The sequence below is a fragment of the Equus caballus genome, chromosome X (genome assembly GCF_041296265.1).
Source record: "Equus caballus isolate H_3958 breed thoroughbred chromosome X, TB-T2T, whole genome shotgun sequence".
Lineage (NCBI taxonomy): Eukaryota > Metazoa > Chordata > Mammalia > Perissodactyla > Equidae > Equus > Equus caballus.
In genome coordinates this window covers 143,661,247-143,676,898 of record NC_091715.1, presented here as the reverse complement: position 1 = coordinate 143,676,898, position 15,652 = coordinate 143,661,247, and the positions used below count along the sequence as shown (strand labels likewise).

At 45.8% G+C, this 15,652-nt stretch overlaps 1 protein-coding gene and 1 long non-coding RNA gene across 2 annotated transcripts in view; one reads left to right on the top strand and one right to left on the bottom strand.

The window, feature by feature from the left end:
• LOC138921728 (uncharacterized) overlaps nucleotides 1-15,652 on the bottom strand; it is a 44,805-nt gene that overhangs the window by 2,718 nt on the left and 26,435 nt on the right. The gene's annotated exons all lie outside the window — the stretch shown is intronic.
• On the top strand, nucleotides 3,746-14,496 carry PWWP4 (PWWP domain containing 4). The gene is made up of 3 exons (XM_023633915.2): nucleotides 3,746-3,864; nucleotides 9,839-10,021; nucleotides 10,726-14,496. Exon 3 carries the CDS (start codon nucleotides 10,944-10,946, stop codon nucleotides 12,939-12,941), a length of 1,998 nt encoding a protein of 665 aa, XP_023489683.2. The 5' UTR covers nucleotides 3,746-3,864; nucleotides 9,839-10,021; nucleotides 10,726-10,943; the 3' UTR covers nucleotides 12,942-14,496.

The following is a 15,652-nucleotide window of genomic DNA, read 5'->3' as shown; positions in this document are numbered from 1 at the left end:
TTTTCAAGCTATCCTTCCAGAGGTCAGCTAATAAAGAGCATTCCACTTTCCAAAAATAATTTAATATGGAGCACTCTTGGTTAACGTAAATTCTACCGTTAAGTCTTTGCTCTAATTACAAAAGTGATAAATAGTCACTGTAAAATAATTTTCATAAAATACAAACTCTATGAAAGAAATGAAATTCATGCTTCATTCCACTATGCAGACATACTATACAATTCTAAATTGAGGGATATTATTTACTTTCATCCTTCTCCCTTCTCCTCTGTCTCTCTCTCTCTCCCCCGTACATTATTTTTTAAAACACTTCACTTTTTGGTGCCTGCCTTAATTTGCTACCAGCTCTGTAATATTCTTTTCCTGGTTTTGATCACACATTTTACCTCTTTCATCTAAGATTCAGAAGCAAAGCTTCAATATTTTATTCGGTCTGATCCCACTTTCATATTGCCTACTTCGAGTAATAGGTTCACGCTAAGCCAACGGTTTATGTTTTACTTCTACTTCTCTTCCTTTATAACGCTCAGCACTTGGTTGGCTCTTGTGAGCACACCAACGTATTGCGTGTGAGGTGACTCACGATGGCCATTCAATGGGGTAAGAATAGTCTCTTCAACTCTTGCCTCTGGGACAACTGTATATCCACATGCAAATGAAGGAAGTCGGACACTTAAGTTACGCCGGACACAAAAGTCACTCCCTTAAAATGGACCCAACACCTAGATATACGAGCTAAAATTATAAAACTCGTAGAAGAAAACATAGGAGTAAACCTTCATGACCTTGGATTTGGCAAGGATGTCTTAAATGTCAGACCCAAAGCAACAAAAATATAAAATAGGTAAATTGGCCTTCATCAAAGCGAAACTCTTTTTGCATTAAAAGACACTATCAAGAGAGAAAAGATACCCTACAGAGTGGGAGAAAACATCGGCAAATCGTAGATCCAGTGAGAGCCTAGTTTCCAGAATACAGAAAGAGCCCTTACAGCTCCAAACAAGTGACCAAAAAAAAAAAAAAAGAGCCAAGAATAAAAATCAGTAAATGATCTGAATATGCATTTGTCCAAAGAAATATACAATTGGCCAAGAATCACATGATAATATGCTCAACGTCATTAGTCATTGGGCAATGCAAATCAAAACCACCATAATGACTGTTAACCACCATCGGGATGTCTAAACTTTTTTAAAAAGGAAAAGAAATTGTTGTTGAGAATGTGGAGACATTGGAAGCCTTATCCATTGCTGGGGGGAATTTAAAATGGTACAGTCGCCATTGAAACAGGTTGGTGGTTCCTCAAAAATTTAAACACGTAATTAGCACGTGATGCAGCAATTCCATTCTTAGAGATACACCCCCTCCAAAATTTAAAACAGGCATTCAAAAAGCACAGGTACGTGAATGTTCATAGCAGCACTATTCAAACAACCTAAGCTGGAAGCAACCCAAATGTCCGTGAACTGATGAATGGGTAAACGTACTTCGAAATAGCTGTGCAATGGAATATTATGCAGCCATAAGGAGTGTTACCACGTGGACGAACTTTGAAATCATTATTCTAAGTGAAAGAAGCCAGATACAAAAGGTCACATAATGTGTGATTCCATTTATGTGAAATATTCAGAATAGGCCAATATATAAAGACAGAAGGCATATTAGCGGTTGCCAGGGGTTGCAGGGCACAGGGGACGACGAGTGACTTCTTAACAGCTGTGAGATTTCCTTCGGGGCTGATGCGAACCTTTGGTAAGAAGAGGGAGGTGGCGGTTTCACAATATTGTGAATTTACTTGACGCCACTGAATGGAATGGAATGGTTTGAAATGGTTAACTTTGTAACGTGTGAATTTCAGTTCAAAAAAAGTTTTCTTAGTTAAAGAAAACACCTTTTAGACCAATGTAATAAGAAGTTCAGGTATTTTGAAAAAACTAAGCAATTCATTTTAATGTACTCATTTAAAAATAACATTAAGCCCATTCTTGCTTACATGTAAATAGGCTTTATGAAAAAACTACTATATTTTTGAAAACGAACCAAAAAAAGGATTGAAAGCGTGGCACTGCTTTACATTTTTGCAAATCTATTTAATATCTACCTGAATAGGAAAGGTCTGGATTTTCTTACCTGCTTCCTCATTCCACCCCTTACCATCTGCTGCTTCAGTGGAAGGGAACCAAGTAATCTGGATTCATCGATACCGAGCAGGGGAAGGAAGACCTCACTGGTCCCCCAACAGGGTCTCAGGAACCACCGCCCCCCGCCCCCCAGGGTTCTCAGAATGACCACTGGGCACTGCCAAAGTCCCATGTTCTTTCGTGATGTTAATCAGCCCTTTGAGAGCAGAGATGCTGTTAACTGACTTGACACAAATGGAGACTAGGGGACAGAGACGTTAGGGCACAATGTGGAAGTCACACAGCTGAGGAGAGGCAGAGCTGAGACTCAAACCCACATCCGCCTTTCAGAAAGTCTCTCTGACTTGAAAATCTCGACCATGAATGCACCCCACCATTTGCCCCCCTCCAACACTACACGGGCTAGATGGCAGGTCTTGATCTCTCTCTCTCCGTTGCCCCCGCGCTAAGAACCTGTTGAAAGCCTTCCTTCAGCTGGCACACAGCTGTATAAAAGTCCAGCGCGCCCTTTGCTTGTGGATTGCATGTGGAATGGGAGGCTTTGTCTGGCTCCAGAGTCCGGGATCCAGAGCTGTGCTGGGTCTCTCTGGAGCCCTCACCTCATGAGAGCTGATTTGGGGCCTCACTTGCCAAATCAGCATTCAGTGGCATCACGTTGGTGGCTTGAAATCAGCCATGATGGGAGTATTTACACCATGGAAATACGAAAATCCTGGAAATCGGAACTGCACTCCACCCTCCTGAGGGCCTGTTTCCAGCACGTCACTGCCCAGGACTGACCACAGAAGGGTCGCGGGGAGCTCATCAACACGAGGAAGAGCTGCATCACGGGGCAGCTCTGTCCCCTAATGTGAGTTACTATGAGAGAGGAAGTGTGTGCTGTGTGTCCTGATGATAGGAGCCCTATCTCTGAGCATAGCATTCACTGCCGGTGTGGTTGCAGCAGTACACGCTGAGCACAGATCCCAAATGTGAGAGGTTCAGCTCTACCTCCCTATTGTCCTAGGTCAAGGACACTTTGGGGAGTTGTCTCTCTTCTCAGGAGTCATGGTGTCCTGGCAGCCCTGTCAATACACATTTGTCCAAGTGTAGACCCAGAGTCCTTTGGTCCTGCCACAACCTGCGTTTCTGGTTTGCCTTCCTCTGACCTCTAGGTGCTTTATCCTCACATGTTTCCGCTCTCCAGGCCATTTTAAATTGACGAGGAGTCCTTGGACCCCACCTGCACAAATACACCTGGCTTCATGTGTCAGGATGATGGGGTTGAAAGGAGGTCGCTAACGGGAACTGGATCCTAAGTGTGTGTGTGTGTGTGTGTGTGTGTGTGTGTGTGTGTGTCTCAAGGGAGAAGAGAAGCTGTCTTCCTTTTATTTTATTTCTTCCATAAGTCATTTTGTGAAAACTCCCCTGCCCCAAACGCCTATTCCGTGAGAACATCAGGTATTGTCTCTAACATTTCATTCATTCATTCATTCATTGGATTGGTCGGGGAGTAATTGGCTGAGAGCGAGATCCACGCTCTGCATCTGAGGATGTATTAGTACTTCCTGGTTTCCATAGAAAGCCAACATCAGGGAGAACGTTTTGATGACACTCTAGTTTCCGTGACAACCGAGGTAAGCCATTCTTTCCTGGCGGCAGAAACATTTAACAAGGATATTTACAGACTGGAGAGATGGAGTAACTGTAGAAACATCGAGACTAGTCGGTGTCTGCTATCAACGTGAGTGTGTGTGTGTGTGTCTGTGTGTGGTGCCAGTGTGTGGTCTTTAGTTGGACATTAGGAGCTCTAATTCCTCTTGTTTTGTAAGAGGAGGGTGGCAGCTCATCCTGTGGGGGGGGGCTAAGGTGGCTGAATAACCTGTCCTACCCCAGGCACGTTTCAGCGTCCTAAGGTTGTTGTTGTGTGAGGGCATTGTCACCTGAGCTGTTGGAAGCAGAGGTCCCCGAGTATTTCTCCTCGTACGCCTCTGCTCAACAACATTGTCTCATGAACCTCTGAAGATGTGGGTTTACTCTTGCACACCTACTTACAGTAAAGTTACTGTGTGTGTGATATGAGAGGGAAAATTTGAAGTCAGCGAATGAGACGGATGGGTAGGATTGGAGGGTCTAACGTAGCCTTGTGTGACCCAGGGGATGATATCGTGCTCACCCTGAGCAGCTGACACACGTGAACTAAGAATCATGTTCTCTAAGAGACGAATTTCCTGTTATCACACCACTAATTACAGTTGGGTAAATTGAATTCAGTCGGTAAATGACTCCTTCTTTATTCTATAAGTGTGAAAAACAAGCTTTTTCCACAAAGGTTCTGAGTTTTGCTGTTGCACGTTTGGAAGTGGATGCTGTTGACGTTGAGGGTTGGCGGTTCTTTTTTTCTGTGTTTATTGTATTACGAAAGAAAAGCATAGCATTTACGGGACGTACTGTTGCATCCTCTGTCAGGGAAGTGCCTTCAGCAGAAGCGAGTTCTAGGTGGAGGATTTCCGCGCCTCTCAGCTCCAGTCCTACGCGCTGCTGCGTGGTGCCGAGACCAGGCTCCGACAACCCCATTTCCCCTCTACCGTCTGACTGCCTGTGAGGGTCCGCCAGTGGCGTCTCCAGAGGGCGACAGGAAGTCTGGAAGTGAGACCGCTGGCTGTACCTTCCTCCCTGCTCCCGCTCCTCTCAGGGTCACCCCAATAAATGGCCCTTCGCACAACAGGGAGAGGGACATGCGATTTTGTGATTTCAGTAGGGACAGTCGGCCCATAAAGTGGGTTTCCTCCAAACTCCAAGGACCCTCTCCATCACTACCTGCCCAGCACCAGCAGACTGGTGAACTCTCTCCTAAGAGATAGGGATCCCAGGTTGGGGGGGGGGGGGCTCCTCTCAGACCCTGACGCTGTGGTGCGAGCTCATCAGTTTTCCACATCATTGTTGGGAGGGGTCTTGGGTTTCATGGGTCCCTCCCTTGACCTCCTTTAGAAGCTGCACAGTGCTGGGCAGCCCCTTTTCCTCAGAAGTCTGGGCCAAGCTCTGAGGTCTTCTCCTCCGAGGTCATGGCTTCTCAGAACCACCATGTCTTCCCTTGGTTTTTCCAGAGCTACACGTGCCCACTCTTCCTACCGTGGCGCCCTTCTCCTTGTCTCATTGCTCTCTTTTTGCCTGTTTTGGTCTCCAAATGATTCTGTCGAGCTCTCTCTAATTAAAAGGGTAAGAGGACACTGCCTAATAATCATGTTTGTTTTTCTCTCTTTGCTCTTAAGGTCTTTCCTTTCGCTTTGGTTTCTACAAGTTTTACTGTGCTGTGCCTAGACCTGTTTGTATGTATGTGTGTTTCCGTGTGTGTGTGTGTGTGTGTGTGAGAGAGAGACAGAGTCAGAGACAGAGAAAGAGACAGACCGAGAGAGCATGTATTATACTTGTGGTTTGGCACATCAACTATACCACGTTTTTCTTCATTTTGGAAAATTGTTGGCTACCGTTCCTCAAACATTCTGCAACCCCTCTCTCTCTTCTTGGACTGCAACTGAATATCTCTTACGTGGTTAGGTATATACGTTCTAATAATGAATATTTCCTTCGATCGATATAAGATATACCTCAAACACGTTTCAAATACATTCTCATTGCGTTCTATGCAATGGTTTGGTACCGTTTTGCTACACTTGCTTTCTTTTCGTTCACTCACATCCTGTACTTCACTTCACATCTCCTTGGGATCTTTATATAAGATTTTGGTGCATATGTACATATAAATGTGTCCTCCCTGTGATATTTTACAGCATGGCTTGAAAAATAACGTCTACCCTCTCCACCACTTCCATCCTTGTTCCTCTTCTCTTTTCGATGGAGCCATGTCACGACATTTCTGTTTACCATTGCAGACTTTTCCCTTGCATTTACATGTCTTTCGTATGCTAGGATAAAGTATATAGCATTGGTCTCCATACGAATGTGTGTTTTGCGTGAACTATGTAACTTGTACTTAATTGGTCTCTAGTCAAATTTTTTCCGTCTGCATTTTTTCTATGCCGGTACATGAAGGCCTGCATCAGCCCTTGTGCTGGATACGTAACATACCCTTGTCGGCTTAGAATGTGACTTCGTTAGCCTTTCCCCGTGGATAGCAAGCACCTGGCATAGGTCCAATGTGGTTGTGACGACCTACAATGCAATAACTTATCTTGTGAACGAGGGCAACGCTCTCTCCCCGTGCACGACGCAGGGAAATCAACAGGCTCTGAAATACGCATCTCGTTCACTCTCCTGGGTGGTAGTAATTATGGAGGTCTCACCTGCAGGAAAGAGGAGGCTGCCCTTGACTTTTTATCGCTCAGGCGTGCCTGATTTCGTCAGTGATATACAGGATATCGGAGGTCTCCCTGTGGCAAGTAATAAGGACTGGAGGGATAACAGAGCATCTTTGAAAGAAAGTCGGCCTACTGGACGGGAGGAGCCACCTGAGTTTCCAAAAGGAATGGGAGGGAACTCACTCTAGTCTTAAAATAAGGCCCGGATGAGAAATCCCGACCTTTGCCTTGTTCTTTGCTCAAGTGCTCATGCTTCTCCTTCTCTGAGTAGGTGGCTCTGGAAGCTGTGCACCTGCAAGAACGGGTGCTGTGACTGACCGCTATTTGTTAGGGAAAACGGGGGGCAGAGCTTGGTAATTTGAAGGTGTATGTGTATTTAGAGTCACAGCTGGTCATTTGTAGGTGAGAAACAAGCCCAAATTTTTTTTTATCCCTCTGAGAAAACTGAAGGCAGTTCACGATTTTTCAGTTTGTGATGTTTGGCATTTAAACATTTTATACAAAAGCGACCCAGATCTCCGAGTAGGAGTGACCTCTATGAATTTCTGGAGCGAGTGGCCAACACAAGGGGGAAGGTTTACAGATATCAATTCTCACTCAATCTTGCCACAAATGGAATTCAACCCGAACGAGACCTTTAAAAACTTTTTAAAAAGTCACGTGTGAAAGCTCATGTCGAATTTGTCTGGCAATGGAAAGGTGCAGACATAGGCAAGAATGTATTTTCTTTGTAACTGAAATTACATAAAATGTGCCTTTATAACGAGAAAGACAACTGCCAACCCATCCCTTTATGGAAATACACGTTTTGTAGACAGTTTAAAATCACAAAAACTACAGCTCAAAAGAAGCCCCAATAAATAGGTAGGAATTGTAGGGAGGGGGCGTTGGGGTGAAGAGGAGAGAATTCCTGCCTCTGGGGAGTGGGGGGTGGGGGAGCGATATCAAGAAAAGTGCCCTCATTTTGAGACAACACCTTCAGAGGGTTCTTTTCTTTTCTTTTCTCTTCAGAAGTGATTACAGCCCTCACTGGGGAAAGGACTTAAAGCATAGAGCTTCCAAAAGAGTTCTTCCAAAACTCATGGCTGTTTATTGGAGAAGTAAATGCTCATTCTCATCAAGTCCTTTCTTTCCTCAACCTCAGAGCAAATGGAATAGAACAAATGTTATCCTAGGACTTAAAAATGGAAGCTAGTCCACTTGAGGACTTTATTTCCTGATGGTCTGAAGCTGACAGTGGAGTTATACAGATTGGAGAGTTGCTATTTACACCGTCTCCCTTCTACTTCACTCTGTTTGTTCTCACCGGGCAGCAATGTTTGACTTGATTGTGAACTAAAATACTGGACACATTTTCATACCCAAGCCCTCTGAGGATTTGGGGTTACTTTAAAAGTTAGTTTGGTGCTGTTCAACATTCTATTTCGAGCACATTGTTCCCGGCGTGCAAAAGAGGATCAATATGTACGTCCCATTATCTCTACCTAGTGTCTTTCTGTCCCTCTCCCTGCATATGTCTGTGGAGGGAGAGAGGAGAGCTGCACTCCCATCGCTACACGATATGAAAAGAAAATCAGCTGCAAGATCACGTACCAATCTTCAGTGGCAGATATTTGGGCAATGGGCCAAAGCATAGGATGAGAGGACCATTGAATATTTGATATTTGCATTTAACACCCTTCCCTTCGGATTCTCTCTCTCAAGGATGCATTGCTTTAGCGACCAGAAAAATAACTGTAATTGATATTTTGGCTGTCTGTCGAAAGTACTCCGTTAAAGTGTTTAATACTTGAAAAGGTGTACGCAAATGTGAATACAAGAGACTATTCAAATAGCTTGTACAATTTTAGAAGAGACCTTTTTAATACCTTACAGAACACATGATAGCGTAAATAGAACACAAATTCTAGACCCCGCGGACTCATATATTCGCAGTAAGCATTCCTGGGCGCTTAGATTACTGATGCTTAATATTTTCCCTACGTTCTAATTTTAAACGTCTTTTTGGATTTCCCACGTGTGTTTTTAAAATAAGGAATGAAAAGGAGCTGAAAACAACACCTACAGTGGAAGCAGAAACATTTGCATGCACATGTAAAGGCAGAGAGCATGAATTACATGCATCAATAACACGCATCTTGGGGCTCTAACGTCACTCTGAGTGTGACTGTGTGTGTGTGTTCATGTGTATCTGTGAGAGAGTAAGTGTGTGTGCGCGTGTGTCAAGTGTGTGTCTTGCAGTGTGGGCAGCTATCTGGTCAGGCCCTCCTGTTTTGTGTGATGGGCTGTCGGGTCCTGCCGCAGGGAGACTGCAGCAGCTGAGTCACCTGTTTTTCCTTCTCCCTTTTGTTCTGTGTCCTCACATGACACATGTGCTCTGAGAGCCGGTACACTGAGTTCTCTAAAGCAGAGGACGCGAAAGCTGCATGATCGTGCACCCTGGTCCAAGAAAAAGTTTGTGTGGGTTACGCCCAAAGGATGTATATTTAGTCATCACGCATTTCATATTATGAGCACGTGCAAAGTCGCACACACGTGCATTTACTAGGGAAATAATATTTGATATTATCAAACATACCGTTTGAAACAGATAGTGGGTGAGCTAAAATCTAGAAGCGAATTGTAATACGTATTTGTAGAGCGTATACAGAAAAGTAGAACCTATTAACAGGGTATTTCTGGGTGGGAAGAGAGGAATTGAGAGAACAATCGCATCTTCTGCATGACACACATCTGAATGTTTGAAACTTAGAGTTCACTAGAGTTTTTAAATATCAGGGAAACCACATTGTAAAGAGATTCGCAAAAGCGATGTGAAAAACAGGCACTGACGTGAAACGGTGATCAAATATGCTCTTGAGTGAAGAACTATAGTCCTAGGTAATACGTGCAGGTATGTGTCTATGGAGGCACAACAAATGTGTGGGAAGCCCATACACCGTCAAATCGAGGGTGAGCATCTCTAGTGTACTGTCTCCCGTCGGTATCTCCCGACCCGTTTTATATTCCCCGCAAGCCCATTTAATGTTACTTCAGAAGCACGAGAAAAGGAAAACACTAACATTATAGACCCCATTTTTGTTTCACATGCACACACAAACACACACAAGTTGCTATCGTTCAATCTGTGTGCCCAAGGCAGACGAAGGCTGTCACGAGAGCAGTAGTTCCCGCTGTTCTGAAATAGGAGGGACTGACACAAAGTAAGTAGCTTAACACGGAAATGTTTTTGAAATGCAAAAGAAGGAGGAAAAGAAACATAGCATCTACCTTACGCATGAGATTTAACTAGTATTTCTGTTCCAGAATAGCATGCATTCCAGAGTTGGGGAAAGGAAAGTGATGAATCAATCCCCATTTCATTGGCTTAATTTCCTATCTGCTTTTGGATTTTTCTAGATTAACATTAGAGGTGCAGAGGTCCTGGGTATCTACATTTGAAGCCGTTTGACCCCTGGAAGAACAGTGCCCTTCAGAAGCACGGAGCAGGGTAAAGGGTCTGCCGGGCAAGCAGTTGGAGTGTGCGAATCAACAGATCCAGCTACCAACAGGACCACACCTACCACGATCCACGTGGCCTTGGTAAGACTTTCCCATTTCACTGAACATTTCATTTGCAGTCATTTCATGTTGACGTTTGGGGTGTGGTTGGTTTTGCTCCTCGCTCTACGGCCGCTTCTTGACACAGAGTTGGTGCTGGGGAAAAAGCCTTTGAAACCACCCTAGAGAAACGAAGAAGTGCTGGTCGCAGCCAACGGCCCGTGCCTGCAGCAATCCTTGTGAAGGGTGGCACCAGCAACCACCCTGATGATCTTCATGAACCTCTGAATTCCAAGCTCAGGCTCTTGAACACGACGTTGTGCTGACACCTCGTCCCTGTAGGTCAGAGATCACCTCTGGGTTCCTTGGGTGCGCTGGGCGGCGCCAGCACCCTCGAAAAGAAAAACTGACATTCCCCTAGGATGAGCCCCGAGGAGCCCAAAAGGCACAGGAGGTCCAACAACCAAAATGAGACCCTGGACATGACACCCACCTCCCCACACAGATGCTGTTTAATATGCAGCAGGAACAAATGGGGCAAGAGGTTGGGTTGGGAGGGTTGCAAAACTCCTCAGGTATCTTCAGGAACTTTTTCCCAGATACTTGCCATGTTTCTAGCCCCCTGTCTGATACACACGCTTTATATTTCTTTATCTCTCATCGATTCTCACTGACCAACATTCTTCTACTTTCACAGGAGGAATTTCTTTCTGACACTCTTCTTCTTTTCCTTTCCCATATTCCAGTATTCCCCAGCATAGTCCGTCCAAAACACGAGTTCCAGCGTCCCTGGGAGACTCAGGGGGAGAAGGACAGGCCAGACAAGCTGTGAAACCTTCGCAGTCCTCGGCAAAAAGGTGTGGGGAAGAACGCTGTTCTAGGCAAGATCTGCCGCAGCTGCAGGTATGACAGCCAGACCCCTCCACCTCTATGAATTACCTCTTGACAGGAAAGGCGAATCATAATGGAGGCCACATATGTCCTCTGCAACTGGAAAGGCCTCTTCTGGCCAGCAAAGGTTTTATCCAGATCCGGGATCCCGCCAACAAATAAGAGAAAAAAGGCACTTTCTCTAGAAGTTCAAATACTCTCAGTCGATGAAAAAATTAGAGTGAAAAGCACAGACATAAAGATCCTAACTGAGTCTCAAATTGAATCCATGGCCTCCTCGCTAGTGGCCCAGTCGGAGGCCAGTGTCCCACCGGGAGAGGAAGCGGCCTACAGAAGCGCCCTTACAGTGGCCTGGGAGATTCTGAGTGAGAGAGCAAATCTGGGTCGGGCAAGAGCGTTAGACGATCCAGAGACCACCACGCTGTCTCAGAAGAGACTGCAAAGGCCATCTCGTAGAAAGTATTGGAAGCCCAGAGGGAACTTACCGAGGAGCCTTGGGAAAAGCGAAAACCCCAAATCACCGTGGGTACGTTCAGAGAGGGAGGGTAGCAAATCACAGGTGCACACAGCCGTCGCTCGTATTCCCAGGGAAATGCGAACAACATCCTCACAAAGCTCCAGCGTGTGCCCAAACTTCCCGTCACTTTCAGAAGATGACCGTGAGAGAGAGGGCAAGGAAAAGAGGGACAGCTCAAGAGTTATGTCCCTGCACTGCACAGCCAAGGAGGAGGGTGCAGGTGCTCAAGACGGAGGCGTCCTTCCATCTCCGCCACCAGGTTTCATCCTCACGGTGCCCAAGGCTCTGCAAGAAGGGACGCACAACAGCGGCCCAAAGACCCTGGCTGTCTCTTCTGAATGCTCTACCTTCTCCGGGGGTGTTGAGGACCCTGGAGAGGGTGCCTGGAAGCCAGGCTTGGAAGGTGCGGCAGCAGCCTCCAGTGCCCCTAACCTGAGGCTGCGTTGTTCACTCCGTCTGGCAAATAGAAAAAGGAAGCTTCAGGGACCAGAGTCTGAGAGACGACTGCAAGAACTTCGACCTTTAGTCGACTCAAAGGCGGTTAATCCCACCACGACTCCTAAAAAAGATGTCGGCAAGGAAGCAGGACAACCGACAAGCATGGCCCTCCCTCGGGAGCCGGGTCCCATTGAAAGAGGAATGATGGTCTGGTTTAAATTTCAAAATCACCCATTTTGGCCAGCAGTGGTAAAGAGCGTCAGCCAAACAGAGCAGACGGCAAGGGTGCTTTTGATAGAGGCAAACATGCACCTCGAAAAGAGTGGCATTCAAGTTCCTCTTCGAAGATTAAAGCACCTGGATTGTAAAGAGAAAGAGAAACTGATAAAGAGAGCCAGGAAAGCGTATGAGCAAAGTGTGAACTGGTGCTTCTCCCTGATTTCCCACTACAGAGAGGGGCTCGGTCGCGGGTGTTTTGCGGGCTCCTTCCTGGACTATTACGCTGCTGACGTCAGTTACCCAATCAGGAAAGCCATCCAAGAGGGCACTCTGGAGATTGATTTCCCACGGGTGAATTACGACGACCTGGACGATTCTGAGGAGGAGACATCCCTGGGCGGGAAGAGGCCCTGCAAGAAAATTCTCCCTGACCGGATGAAGGCCGCTCGGGACCGAGCCAACCAGAAGCTAGTGGACTTCATCGTGAAAAGAAAGGGGGCTGACCATCATCTTCTGGACATCGTCAAAGGCAGGAAGCAGTCCAGGTGGCTGGCATCATTTCTGAATTCAAACAGGTACGTGATCTGCGTTGAAACGTACCTGGAGGATGAAGACCAGCTGGATGTGGTGGTAAGACATTTACAGGAAATCTACAAGCAAATGGACAAGAGAGTGCTGAATCGGATCAGAGATGACCGAGTGAGTTTTGTTGTGGAAGTTCTTCTGCCAGAAGCAATCATCTGTTCAATTGCTGCACTTGATGGATTAGATTATAAGGAGGCAGAAGAAAAGTACCGGAAAGGGCCACCCGTGCATTCCCGGGAAAAAGAACTATTTGATAAAAACCTCTTAAAGGAAATGAGAAAGAGGTCAGCAAGAAGGAGCAAGGCTCAATAACTCCCCCCGCCCCCCGTGCCCACACCTCAGCAGGGAGGCCTCCTGTATATACCCTTACCGAGAAACCCTGTCTTTACGAAATCTGTGACCCTTCCATTCTCTATGGCACGTAAATACGTTCTGGAAAGTCGAGACCTCGGGAACGGGCTGGATTCATTTTGGACCCATCCCTAGCATTTGTGGGTGTCACGGTCATCATCATTTCTTGCTCCCAAGCTCTTCACAGACTAATTTGTTAAAATATTGCAAACAGTTGTATTTCCTTCTACTTGCCCGGATGTGTCTATCGTCCGGGTGTTTTCATGACATTGCTTTTGGCTATACTTCGTATTTTAATACGGGACTCCCATTCTTTTGTTGCACGAAAAGGCCCCGGTGTCAGATATTAAGCAACGGTCATTTTTAAAATCCAAGATACACTTTTACGGAAACATCACATCGACTTGTCATCCTTTTCATGATACATCGGTATAAATGATTGAATTCCTTTTTAAGACAGCTCCTGAATTTTCCCTGCCATGCTTATTTGCTTGGAAAGATAGACTCAAGAGGTAAAACCAATGACAGAGATGTTTTCTGTCTATCATCACTACCTTCAGATGGTTCTTGGAGAGGCAATCTGAAATCCAAACAAAGTTAATGGATCATCTGCATGTAGTCCACGTGTGGGTGAGTGAAATCTCAGCACACAGTCAACATTTTGTCGTCAGCCTGCATAAGACTTTTAACTCTACGTTTCCCCGAGATTCCATTGATGGGAATAGCTCTTCTTCAATGGCTGAATGGTTCCCCCAAACAGACAGGCTTCTGGCTGTCTTCCTAACTGACCGAATCCCCTACATAGAGCCCACTGTCCCCTGGTGGAAGACAACTGGAGTCATCGTGTACACAGTCAAGCTACTCTAGACCCGGGAGTCCAGGCTGACTGCTAGGAGCCCATCCAGATGGCATAAATTGTAGGAAAGCGAGCACTTTGTTCTGGGCCTGTGTCCCCTGGAAAGCAGGCATGTGTCTCAAACCAAGCAAGCTTTAGCTTTTGACTTCTTCATCAGCTAGCTCCGACAGATTCCATCAGTATAAATGCAGACGGGTAAGTCATTCCAGGCTGCCTGAGCAGCAGATGGACCGGGATCTGGGAACTGGGAATCGGGCTACAGAAAAGTCTCCATTCGGCTGAGTACGGCTGTTGTCGGGATACAATGAAACGTATGTAATTCAAAGATAGATTCTGAAGCCATGAACTGTTTTCCTAAGTCGAAACAAGATTTTTTTGAGGGGGGGAAAAAAAATGTTAGAAAAGCTAGTTTACTTTTAAAAACTGGATGTGAAAATAAACACGAAAGGTTTAACCTGAACCCGAGTGCATTTTGATTCTTGGAGGGAGTCAACAGCCACTCACGGGCCCGTGTTATGTGTTCACAAGGCCGCGTGACTTTCTTTTCTGGGTAAAATTTGCAAAGGCTAGCTGTTTTGATTTACAACAAAACCATTGTGTCTTTCACCTCAAACGTCTGCTTCGCCGTACTTCAGATGGTACAGCTGCGTAGTTGAAATATCTAAATATATATGTATATGTATATTATACAAAATTTTGGAATTTTGACGGATTCATTGTCATCTTTTAAGGTTTATTTATTCATGGATTTTCTTCTCATTCTAAATAAATGTTCACTTCCACGCGCGTTTTCATAATTTTAGAAGAGGGACTTCCAAATTGTATAAGCTTCAGGCCCAACAGCACCCTCTTTGGAACTCTGCCTGGGAGAGACCACGGCTCCTGGGGCATCCTGCCTGGGCCAAGCCACAAGACAGCCTCAGGGTCGTGGGAAGTATTTGGAAACACACCACCTCGACGCCTTATGTGGGCCTTGTGCACGGGAACAGCACACTCTAATTCCTCTATAACATCGTGTCTCTCTGAGGCAAATGTATCACTCAACTTCAGCTTTCTCATGCAGCCACATCTATCTCTACGTTCTAATATTTCCCTCACCACCTCATTCATGCATTCACTCATTCACTCCTTCATAGCACTGTGAGCCAGTAGAGCAAGTAAGATGTGGTTTAAGACTCCGCTCTGAGGATAAATTTCAGGTGCCGTAGAAAGAAGACGACAATCTTGTGACCCAGGTGACAATCTAATTTCTAAGACGGCTGGGATGGACTATTTCATCTTCTTAGTGAGAAATATTTATCAGCATCATGGACTGACGGCCTATATGTGACACCAGAACCCCAGGTTTCCCTATACTTGTGAGATCGTGGGTGCCTCTCGGTTTGGAGTGGAGGGAGAGGACCTGGTCCCTCCTGGGGTGTCATTTACACCTGAGGCATTCACTCAAGAGGGCAGACACACCTGGGACATGCACCTCTTCTCCTTCACTTTAAACTGGGGTCACATGTGGGGTGTGGAGCTTGATTTACGGTCAGCTGTGTGGACTCTGAGATCCCTTCCAGCCTGAGCCTTTGTCAAGGGGGTTCTAAGATTACCCTAAGCTGGTTCTCTGTCACGGGTGTGTGTGTCTGATGGGAAAGTTCAACCTGTCACTCTCCCTGACCTATTGGATTAAGGAGAGCTCCTCTCCTCCAATCGTAAGGCAGACAGCTGAACATCAAGCCCTGATGCCAATTGTTGGTTGGCAGAGCTGCTTGGAGACACCATGCACAGCATTCACATTTCTATATTCTATATTCATACATGTATGAATCTG